Source organism: Callorhinus ursinus, unplaced genomic scaffold, assembly GCF_003265705.2.
Source record: "Callorhinus ursinus isolate GAN/ISIS: 27379988/994484 unplaced genomic scaffold, GSC_fseal_2.0 scaffold52, whole genome shotgun sequence".
NCBI classification, from domain to species: domain Eukaryota; kingdom Metazoa; phylum Chordata; class Mammalia; order Carnivora; family Otariidae; genus Callorhinus; species Callorhinus ursinus.
In genome coordinates this window covers 7,475,147-7,486,196 of record NW_027397114.1, presented here as the reverse complement: position 1 = coordinate 7,486,196, position 11,050 = coordinate 7,475,147, and the positions used below count along the sequence as shown (strand labels likewise).

The 11,050-nt window shown below is 43.1% G+C and overlaps 1 protein-coding gene across 2 annotated transcripts in view; it reads right to left on the bottom strand.

Moving 5' to 3' along the window:
* Window positions 1-9,697, bottom strand: part of MRPL45 (mitochondrial ribosomal protein L45) — a 10,342-nt gene extending 645 nt beyond the window's left edge. The window contains exons 1-7 of one of the 2 annotated variants that reach the window (XM_025859268.2): window positions 9,512-9,697; window positions 8,431-8,608; window positions 7,487-7,604; window positions 4,452-4,550; window positions 2,415-2,463; window positions 803-952; window positions 195-368 (exon numbers count right to left, since the gene is read on the bottom strand). In XM_025859268.2, the coding sequence (XP_025715053.1) occupies window positions 195-368; window positions 803-952; window positions 2,415-2,463; window positions 4,452-4,550; window positions 7,487-7,604; window positions 8,431-8,608; window positions 9,512-9,646 (903 nt within the window). In that variant the 5' untranslated portion in view covers window positions 9,647-9,697. The remainder of the gene's footprint in view (window positions 1-194; window positions 369-802; window positions 953-2,414; window positions 2,464-4,451; window positions 4,551-7,486; window positions 7,605-8,430; window positions 8,609-9,511) is intronic. The other variant, XM_073883828.1, reaches the window with a different exon arrangement.
* Window positions 9,698-11,050: the final 1,353 nt, after the last annotated feature.

Below are 11,050 nucleotides of genomic sequence, written 5' to 3'. Positions count from 1 at the left end.
TTTATTTATTTCAGAGAAAGAGAGAATGAGAGATAGAGAGCACGAGAGGGAAGAGGGTCAGAGGGAGAAGCAGACTCCCCGCTGAGCAGGGAGCCTGATGTGGGACTCGATCCTGGGACTCCAGGATCATGACCTGAGCCGAAGGCAGTCGCTTAACCAACTGAGCCACCCAGGCACCCCTAAATCACACTTACCTTAAGGATGGTCTGCTTAGGGGGTGCCCATGGGGGAATGATCTTGCCATGCATTCTCCAGCTCCCGTAGGGATTTACCAGGTGCTTTTCAAACACAACATACTCCAGGACATCCCTGGGCACATCTTCCTGTCCGTACATCAGCCGGCCAAACCGGTCATAGATGGCCAGAGTCTGCAAGGATGAAAGCAAATCTGGCCTGTTAGTACTCAGAGTTGGTTTTCTTGTTTTGTTTTTATTTTTTATGCCACACAACCATTTTTAAAACAACCGTAACAAAAACTTTTAATGGGTAGGACAAATTATTTCCGAATTCTGATCTAGACTAAGTGATCAACTACTGACACTTTCCTCTTGGAGGGTTTTTGACTAGAGCTGGAGAGGTGGGAGAGGGAGGATCAGGAAGGGTGGGAGAGAGCATCCTCACACCTGTCTTAGCAGAGCTAACATCTAGCACTGGGTAGGGCACACTGACCGAGCGAAGAAGACCATGGTGAACCACCTTTCCTTAGAGCCCAGTCTTGGGAAGCTGTCCCCAGGACTCCAGAGGTAGGTACCTGACCTGAGAGTGAAGAAAAGCGAGGAGGAAAGCAGACTGGTGCCTCTACCTGCCGGGTGTGCATGCGGACAGTGACCTGGCCGTATATGTTGCCCTGGTTCAGGAGACTCGAACAGCGAACCTGAACCACCTGTGGTGGCTCTAAAGATTCTATGAAGCTCCAGCGGACGGTCTTATAGGTGATGTCCCAGACCATGTCCTGAAGGCAGAGGAGAACAAGGTCAACTGGGGTTTTCCTTCTCTTTAGGAAAGCTGGTGCATCCTTCCACACCTGTTCTCACCTCCAGCGATACTACAGCCACATCACACAACATATCCCACCAAATGCTTTCCTGTGCCTGCTATTTCTCTTTCCAGAGTTTTGATCAAACTATTGCTTAAGCCCACCTCGAAATGACCCTTTCCATCCAAATCAGTCACTCAAGACCCACCTACCTTCTTAAGGAACCTTCTCCAAATCAGTGAAAACCACACTCCAAAATGTCAGCTTATCTAATACACCATTACCCCCTCCTCATACTTTTTTAAATATATTTTTTATTTTTTAAAGATTTTTTTTTTTAAGTAATCTCTGCACCCAACATAGGGCTTGAACTTACAACCTGAGATCAAGAGTTGCATGCTCTGCCAACAACGCCGGCTGGGTGCCCCTCCCTTATACTTTCATAACCTGCTAGTTATTGCATGTATATCTGTTGACTGCATATATGTTGTCTTATCCCCCCTCGCCGGCTAGCACTGAAGAATGGGATTTTACAGGGATAGAAAGGCTAGCCTGCGAGGACCAGATCAGTTATATGTGACCACAGGGAGATGAGGCTGAGCTGATAGAAACTAAAGTTTTTTTTTTTTTTTTAAGATTTTATTTATTTATTTGACAGAGAGTGAGAGCAGGAACACAAGCAGGGGGAGTGGGAGAGGGAGAAGCAGGCTTCCCGTGGAGCACGGAGCCTGATGTGGGGCTCGATCCCAGGACCCTGGGATCATGACCTGAGCCGAAGGCAGACGCTTAACGACTGAGCCACCCAGGTGCCCCGAAACTAAAGTTCTTATTCTTTTTTTTTTTTTTTTAACTTATTTGTCAGAGATAGCGAGAGAGCACGCGCGCACACAAGCAGGGGGAGCGGCAGGCAGCGGGAGAGGGAGAAGCAGGCTCCTCGCTGAGCAAGGAGCCCGATGTGGGGCTCAATCCCAGGACCCTGGGATCATGACCTGAGCCGAAGGCAGATACTTAACTGACCGAGCCACCCAGGCATCCCTAAAGTTCTTATTCTTGAACCACAAAGTCCCCATATTGGGGCATCTCCCCAAGTACCTAGCACCTTGGTTAACACACTATGTAAGCCTCCTGAATGCTCGCTAGATCCTTTATTATATTGTAGGTGCACAGAGGGCTGCCTAATACAGCCCGCACCCTGACCTCAGCCCCCAGAGCCTGAGGTTTCAGTGCTGCCTACTGTGGGACTTTCTCCTTCCTTCTACGCAGGGCCCGTACCAAAGTCCATGTCAAGTCAGGACCTTTCAGCCAAAAACAAAGGAACCTCAGCTTTTGCCTTAAACTTCCTGTACTTGCAAAACCGATCCTTCTTAAGAAACCAGAGGTGATGTCTGGAATCTGCCCATTCAGGCATCCCACAGTTCTAAGGAGGTTGAGGACCTACCGGAAAACAGTTTTCAGTTACCAAGGTATGAAGCCGGTCATGGTCTGAGCTAAAAAAGAAAAAGATATAGATCACTGGCTCCTGCTTTATGATACCCCTTCCGAAAGTGGAAAATGGCCCTCAAAATGGACAATTCTTCTTACAAACATTTTCTGCATGCCTACAATAAGCCAAGTAATATGCTAAGTCCTGAGCACATAAAGATGAACATGGTTAAAAGACGCTGAGATCTAACTGCAGAGTGAAATTATGTTTGAAACTCAAGAGCAGAAATAAATTTCTCAGAAATTACCATACATCCTTAAGAAGGGCAAGAGACCCTCACAAATCCAACACAAAAAATCAAAAACCTCATCTCATCTCCTCTTACCTCAGACATATCATCAATACCAACTGGATTGGCCTTGCACCTTACACTTTTTTTTTTTTTTTTTTTAATAATCTCTATACCCAACATGGGGCTCAAACTCACAACCCTGAGATTAAGAGTCGCATGCTCCACCGACTGAGCCAGATAGGTGTCCCACATCTTTTTTTTTTTTTTTAAGATTTTATTTATTTATTTGACAGAGAGAGACACAGCTAGAGAGGGAGCACAAGCAGGGGGAGTGGGAGAGGGAGAAGCAGGCTTCCCACCGAGCAGGGAGCCCGATGCAGGGCTTGATCCCAGGACCCTGGGACCATGACCTGAGCCGAAGGCAGACGCTCAACGACTGAGCCACCCAGGCGCCCCACAGGTGTCCCACATCTTACACTGTCTGCGAACCTAGCCAAAAAATAAGCAGCTCTCTTTTCTGGTCCTTTCCTTCCACCCCACCCCCCACCTCCTCCAATCCTTGCTGCTACCAGAGTGACTTAGTCAGGCTGATCCTATGTAGGAATAGTAAGAAAACAAACAGCAAACCCCAGCTCCTGAACATACAGGATTTTAGAAGGTTCCTAGCTGAGGGGTTTCAAATAAACCTGAGATCAGGCATGAATTAGTGTCTTTCACATACACATTCATGACTTTTCCCCACAGTTTAATAACTCCTGGAAAGTTTAAATCTTTGTTCCTTCAAATAATCTTGTCCCTAATCCCAGAGTGGGTAAGGGATTAATTCTGTCCACGTGCTTCCCTTGCACCTCTACTCCTAACAGAAAAGGTCATTTTCCCCAAGCCATTTCCCCCACTGTAGCTCTAGACTAGACCAGACTGCACTAACCTGAGTGTTGATGACAGCTACAACCACCACCAGGCCTGGCACCTCTCAATGAACTCTTCCTCCTCACTGTCCTAGCCTAGAGATCTTCAGCAGAAATAAGTTCCCTTGTCTAGGAATTCACTTACCATCTACAATAGAACTCACACTTAAAAATTAAAAGGAAGACATCCATTTCTGGCAACATAATGGACTGAGCTCATGTGAAACTACGCCCACTATAAACATCTAGAAATGTTGGACGGGATATAATACACACAGACACACATACATTTTAAAATGCTCTAGTTCACAAGAAAGGTAAATTTCCTAGATGCTAAAAGGAAAGAGAACTAAAACCAGAATAGAAAGAACACAACCTGACATCATGACAGCATATGGGATGATTAAACGGATCTAGAAATAGGATCTGATGGCTAGGAACACTCTTCCTAAATCCTTGAACCCTCAAAGAGCAGGGAGTTGGAATTGAGATCACTGCACAAAGCTGTGACCTTCAAGTCCTGCACCTGCAACAAAGGAAGACTACAAAAATAGTAGAGAGATAAAGCTTCTCTCTGTCTAGGGCTGAGTTGGGGGGAACTAAAAAAATTAAAGTCCTAAGCCCACATTATACTCAGACGTGGACACAGAATTTATGATACCTATATGATGTAAGAATTCCTAAGATAAGAAATTAACATTAAAAACTGAACCTGGGGCCGCCTGGCTGGCTCAAACACACACCTAGACTTATCTAGGTCACTCTAGAACTCTTAACCAAAGGAAAAAAAAAATCTGTGCCTAGAGTAACAGCTGCCGAAAACGTAACAGGTATAAGATAGAATTCACTTACTTGTTCAGACAAAGATGAGCTTCAATAAAAATATCCTTAGCTTTTTCAGGGAAGTCCTTTATTTTAAAATTCGGATCATGTTCTCTTATCTTCCGGATTCTGTAAAATTAAGTATGAGAATCATTTCTTTCTTTTTTCACTTTTTAAATAAGCTCTATGCCCAACGTGAGGCTTGAACTCACGACCTGGAGATCAAGAGTCACATGCTCTACCAAGTAGGCCAGCCAGGTACCCCAAGAATCATTTCTAAAAACTTCATATAATATCCATAACTCACAGCTTACGTTAACTGTCATTAATGTCTGTCCTCTTATTCAATAATTGTTTTCTGAATGTTCCAAGTCCTGTAAATTCAACCTTCTAACTCACACATCAATCATTCTAATGAAAGACCAAGGCTTCTTATAGTGAAATTTCAGAATTCTGGCATCAAAGAGAACATCCTATAAGCACTAAGGAATAAAACACAGGTTTTACACAAAGGCTCAAGAATCAGAATGACATCAGGCTTCTAACTCTAGCAACATTAGAAGTTAGAAAAACAATGGAGCAGTGCTATTAATTAAGGAAATTATTTTTAGCTCAGAATTGTACACCTGGGCAAATTATAAATGAAGTGGGAGAGTAAAAGAGTATTTCTTAGACTTGAATGATCTCATGTATCTACTATGCACCCTTTCTCAGGAAGCTGCTGAGGAATGTGCTCCACCAAAATAACAGCATAAACCATGAAAGACAGACATAAAATCCAGGAAACAAGGAATACAAGAGCAGAGCGAGACAAAAGGAGTTATCAGGAGGATGACAGAACTAGATCCCAAGATGTTCAGTGGGCCTAAAGAGCAATCAGTCCAGACAGAAACAAGTAAGAAAGGTCAAGAGGAATTTCTTCTTGAAAATGAAATTAATAAATACTTAATGTTTTCAATGTGCTGAGAAGAAATTTATACAACTAGAAGTTCTGTAAGCAAATGAGGAAAAAAAAACACAACTTAACTCCAGGAAAAAAAAAAATACGCAGGAAAAGTCATGAAAATGTACTGCACGACTCAGCTGTTGACAGTATTTTTTCATAGTTATAATAATGTAACCAGGGAATGCTGATCTAATCAAAGAGTTAAATATATTGGAGGATGAGAAATACCGTAACCAAATGAAATTTATCCCAGGAATGCAAGGTTGGCTTAACATTCAAAAATCCATTAATGTAACACAACATATCAATAGAATAAAGGACAATGATCACATGATCATCTCAATAGACACAGAAAAAGCATTTGACAAAATCTGACACCCCCTCTGCATTCTTTCCATCTCAGAGCCTTCCTTGTGCTGTTGTCTTCCTAGAAAGCTATTCCTCACGACACCCCTCTACCTAGCTAACTGTAAGCAATCCTTTAGGTCCCAGCTTTAAATGTCATTTCCTCAGGGAAGCTTTCCCTGAACTCCCAGACCAAGTTATCTTTCCCTGTCATGTGATCCCAAAGCACTCATACTTCACCATACCTGTAATTATTTAATTGTGTGCAATAAGTATTTAATGGCTGTTTTCCTCCCATATATGATAAGTCCATGATAAAACCATATGTGCTTTTGTTCATCATCATCATGGACCCTACCACCAAAGAGCTCACAATCCCAGAGAGAAATACATGAGAGGAAATCAGTTATCAAAAATAGTAAGCATAGGGGTGCCTGGGTGGCTCAGTCGTTAAGCATCTGCCTTCGGCTCGGGTCATGATTTCAGGGTCCTGAGATCGAGCCCCACATAGAGCTCCCTGCTCAGCGGGGAGTCTGCTTCTCTCTCTCCCACTCCCCCCGCTGTTCCCTCTCTCGCTGTGTCTCTCTCTGTCAAATAAATAAATAAAATCTTAAAAAAAAAAAAAAAGAAGAAATAGTAAGTGTAGGTGCACAGTTACAATTACAGTAAAGGCAGCTCCAGAAAGAGTCAGGGAAGGCTTAAAAGCAGACATGATGCACAACTGGTTCTTGAGAAATGAGCTGGAGTTATCAAGTAAAGGAGGAGGAAAAAGACATTTTCAAGGCCAAGGAAAGAATGTACAAAGACAGAGAATCACAGCACAACACTGCCAAGGAACTGGCAATTAGTTTGGAAATGCTGATTTAGGATGAGAAAAGTGGACTAAGAAGATGACAGTGGAGGGGCGCCTGGGTGGCTCAGATGGTTAAGCATCTGCCTTTGGCTCAGGGCATGATGCCAGGGTCTTGGGATCGAGTCCCATATTGGGCTCCCTGCTCCGTGGGAAGCCTGCTTCTCCCTCTGCCTCTGCCTCTCTCTCTCTCTCTCTCATGAATAAATAAAACATGAAAAAAAAAAAAAAAGAAGAAGATGACAGTGGAAAGGAAGACAAGAGCCAGATTTATAAAAAGCTGTGAATACCACTGAAGTCTGGATTTTATTCTTCAAGTAATAGCCACAGAAGAGGTTTAATGGAAAGGTGATATGATAAGATCTGTATTTAGAGAAATAAATTATGGCTACATGAAGAATTAATAAAGACTCAATATGCTTCTGCACAGAAAACTATAAACAATCCCAAAGAACCTCTGAGTGACAAATACTAAATGTTTCCATCCTTTCAACTAAAAGAGAGACTAAGAAGGTTTTGGTTTCTGCTCCTTAGTTAAGACCTAGTTAGCTCCGTAAAACAGGTCTGTCTTTTTTACCCTTTTTGGCTTTTTATTCTCCGTAGTTCAAACTCTAAGGTATTTCCCATATAAATATGCTTTTATTATTATTTAAAATTTTAAAATATGTGATCAAGAAAGTGTTCTACAAACTTCTAAGTCACCTCCCTAACTGATGTGACAAAAATACCAATGAAGGCTGAGAGGCGAAGAATCAAAAAGCCCATATTCTTCTACATTAACTAAACTCTATTACAGAGAAAAATATACTGTCAAGTTATCAAAGGAGTTATGTCCAACCCAATTCACCTAAGATGGCCTCTCTGGAATAAAATAGCAACAAGAAATTTGTGTTCTCTTGATTCCCAGTTGTCCCAGATACCTACGACAATTGTGATGCCACCTTCTTCTTCAATCGCTCACTTCTCTGTGCCAATCCTTCCTTTGCAAGAGATGACAAGCGAGCATCACCTTCTGGAGGAACGTAGGTGTCAAAGATACCAGCTGTAGTGAAAGAAGAAAACAAGTAGGCATTGAAAGATTGAGGAAAAAGTCATCTAGTCATCTTGAGGTCATATAAAATTGAGAGGTACCATGGTATAAAGTGGACTAATAAAGTAGACTTCCACGTACAGGGAACTCTGTTACATTAGAAATAAACAGAATAAGATAATTTAAGTCTTCTCTCAGAGCCTCAATTTCTTCTTGTACAAAATGGAGAAATTTCACCCTTGCCTTCTAAGAACAGGTGTGTAAACAAGATCAAAGATGACCTCATGAGGGGCGCCTGGGTGGCTTAGTCAGTTAAGCATCTGAGTCTTAATTTCAGTTCAGGACTGTGGGATCCAGCCACAAGTAGGGCTCCAAGCTCAGTGGGGAGTCTGCTTGAGATTCTTTCCTTAAGCCCCTCCTCCCACTCATGTGCGCGTGCATGCTCTCTCTCTATATTTAAAATAAATAAATAAGGGGCGCCTGGGTGGCTTAGTTGGTTAATCAACTGCCTTCAGCTCAGGTCATGGTTCCAGGGTCCTGGGATAGAGCCCCGCATCAGGCTCCCTGCTTGGCAGGAAACCTGCTTCTCCCTCGCCCACCACCCCTGCTTGTGTTCCCTCTCTCGCTGTCTCTCCCTGTAAATTAAATTAATAAATAAAATCTTTTAATAAAAATAAAACATTTTTAAATATAGGAAACACAAAGTAAATCATTATTGGGGCTGAGCTGATTTTGTAGTTAGTTAAATACAGTCAATCATGGTTTAAATCATTCCATTTTCCAGAATATCTCTGAAAGGAGGAAATTCAGTCAGGGTCTCAGAAATACCATGCCTCACCTGTACAGGCCAGATGTAGGGGACGCTCCAAACGTTCTGGAGGAATGACCAGACCTGCTTTCCGGGCAAATTCTATAAACTCTTTTTCTGATTTGTATTTGGGTTTGTAAGTAGGAGGTGTGAAACGTTTCTTAGTTCTCACTGGAACTACAACTGTGGACTGAGTCACCAGGACTGGCTGTAAGACAGGAAAAGGTTAGGATAAAGGGGACCTGGAAAGAAATCTACCGTGAAGAAACTCTAAGCAAAGACAGAAAGGGCACATCCAAAGAATGACTTAGGAACAATTATAAAGCCACGTATCAGTGGGGAAACACTCATGGGTGTCTTAACTAGAAGCCTGTAAGCAACCTTTACTAACACCACTCAACATTTACTAAAGGCTTTCCTCTGGTACGTTCCATAGTACACGACTATGCCAAGTCCCAGGGATGCAGAGTTGATTAATGCAAGGCTTCTGCTTTCAAAGAACCTTCAGTCCCATGGGAAACTTAAACATCAACCCAACACTGAAAAGAGAGCAATGCTATCATTAAAGCATAAGAAAAGTCCTCCTCTTGGCATCTTCCTTATATTTACTCGGATTACAACCTGCTCATTCTGTTGGGAGCCTAACTGTAAACTTTATTCTGTCATTCTAGCTCCCAAAAGATCAATAACGTCTTTAAGAGCCAGACCTCTTTTCTCTCTGACCGTGAGTTTTACTCAGTCAGTACAGTGACGGTATAAAACTCCCTCCTTTCCAACTGTTAAATTTAGAACATGCTAAGAACCAAGGGGAAGCGAGCCCAGCTTCCAAACCATGACTTCTTTCCCCTTTAATACCAACCCGCCAGACAGACCCAAACCACACTGGAGAAACTTCATCCCCGAGAATTTGCTCGTCCTCGTGGCTTTTACGGGGCTCTCCCCACGCCGCCACTTAGCTTAGTAGCGGGGCCCCGTCTACCTCAAACTCTTCCGTAACTAGGTGCGACTTGTATCGTCCAAGCCCACCAAGGACAGCTGCAAAGCGAGTATTCCCCTCTACTCTGTGGCCTCCTTCAGCCCCTAGAATCCTACCCACCCGGCCCCTACCCACCTGACGAGACCACCATCCTAGAGCTTTGGATAAACAAAACAAACCCCGCGGCACGGGGGCTGCCATTTTGGTCCCGCAAAGGCCGCTGGGATGGGGACTAGGCTTTAAGAGCCGAGGGCACGAGAGAGGGCGCATAGGGTGGAGCTTCCCCGGGTGTGGAATTTTCCGGGGCGCGCGCCCTCCGCCGAAGTGTGAGCGGCGCGAACGCGCACGTGCGCGTTGTGGGGGTGGATAGAGAACGGACTGCGCGCGTGCGCACTTAGCGGCGTTGGGGGTGGGGTGGAGCGCACGGCTGTCACGCGCCAGAGAGCACTGGAGCGCAAGCTGCGCCTGCGCTCGAGGCTTTCTGGCCGCAAGGAGTTGCTGCGTTCTTGTCAAGATAGGGATGTTGCTGCACCTTGCTTGCATTCCCCAAAGAATGAAGAGGTACTGCCCTTCGGAGACAAGTGTTTTTCTTCAGTGCCTACTTTGATCTACTTTGATCACAGAACGAAAATGACTGGTTTCTGGATCTGTATCTGACCTCAATATGCTATGTAACCTTAAACATTGCTACTTTTCCCAATCTGAACCGTGTGAAGAAAATTCTTACTGTCAAATTAAAGAGATTAATGCCTACTGTGTTTATTGGACAAACATAATACTGTGTTTTTGAAGCAAAAGACACATGGACTAACAAAAACATTTCTTGTTTGTCCTTTTGGGAAAGAGGCACGGGTTTAATCGTAACAAATAATAGCTTATACTTTAGAAATGTTTACTATGTGCCAAGCAATTTTCTAAGCATTTTGCATATATTAACTCAATCACTCCTCACCGCAAACAAGAGTAATACTCTTACCTACGAGGTTGGGTCACAGAGAAATCAAGCATGTGATTTATTTAAGGTCATACGGCTAATTACTGTCAGAACTGGGATTCAAATCCAAGCTGACTGAATCCAGAAACCATGCTCTAATTACTATGCTGGACTGCTTCACGTTCGGTTGTTAAAGGATTTATGATGTTGGGATCATCCTGGAAAATCCGATGCTGTCATCATTGCTGAATGACAAACACTTTCCACACTTACCTGTAGGTTCTTATCTTATTCTGCCAATTAGTGTTTATTGAGCACTTACCTATTTTGCAGTGAGTTAAGAGCTTGTGGTATGCACATACAAGAGTTTACAGGCTGGAATAGAACTGTTACAAAAGTCCAGATAAAATGCTTCCGACTATCAAAGGAGAGAGATTACTTCTGGGTTTCAGGATCACTTGTATTGCCTTAAATCTCAGCTTCTCAATTATACTGTAAATTATTCAAGGGTAAGAATAGCCCCACAGTTCTAGCCACGGCACTGAACCTATAGCATGACACATAAATAGAGACATGAAATTAGGTGCTATATGTATGTGTTAAAAGAATGTATATTATTAAGCATTTAAATGAGAGATAGCTCATTATTTCTTAACAGACTTCTATGCCCCAGAAAATAAAATGTGAATTTTTTTTTACTGGTGTCCCTACTGAAGTGAGGAAATTCCGTTCCACGATGA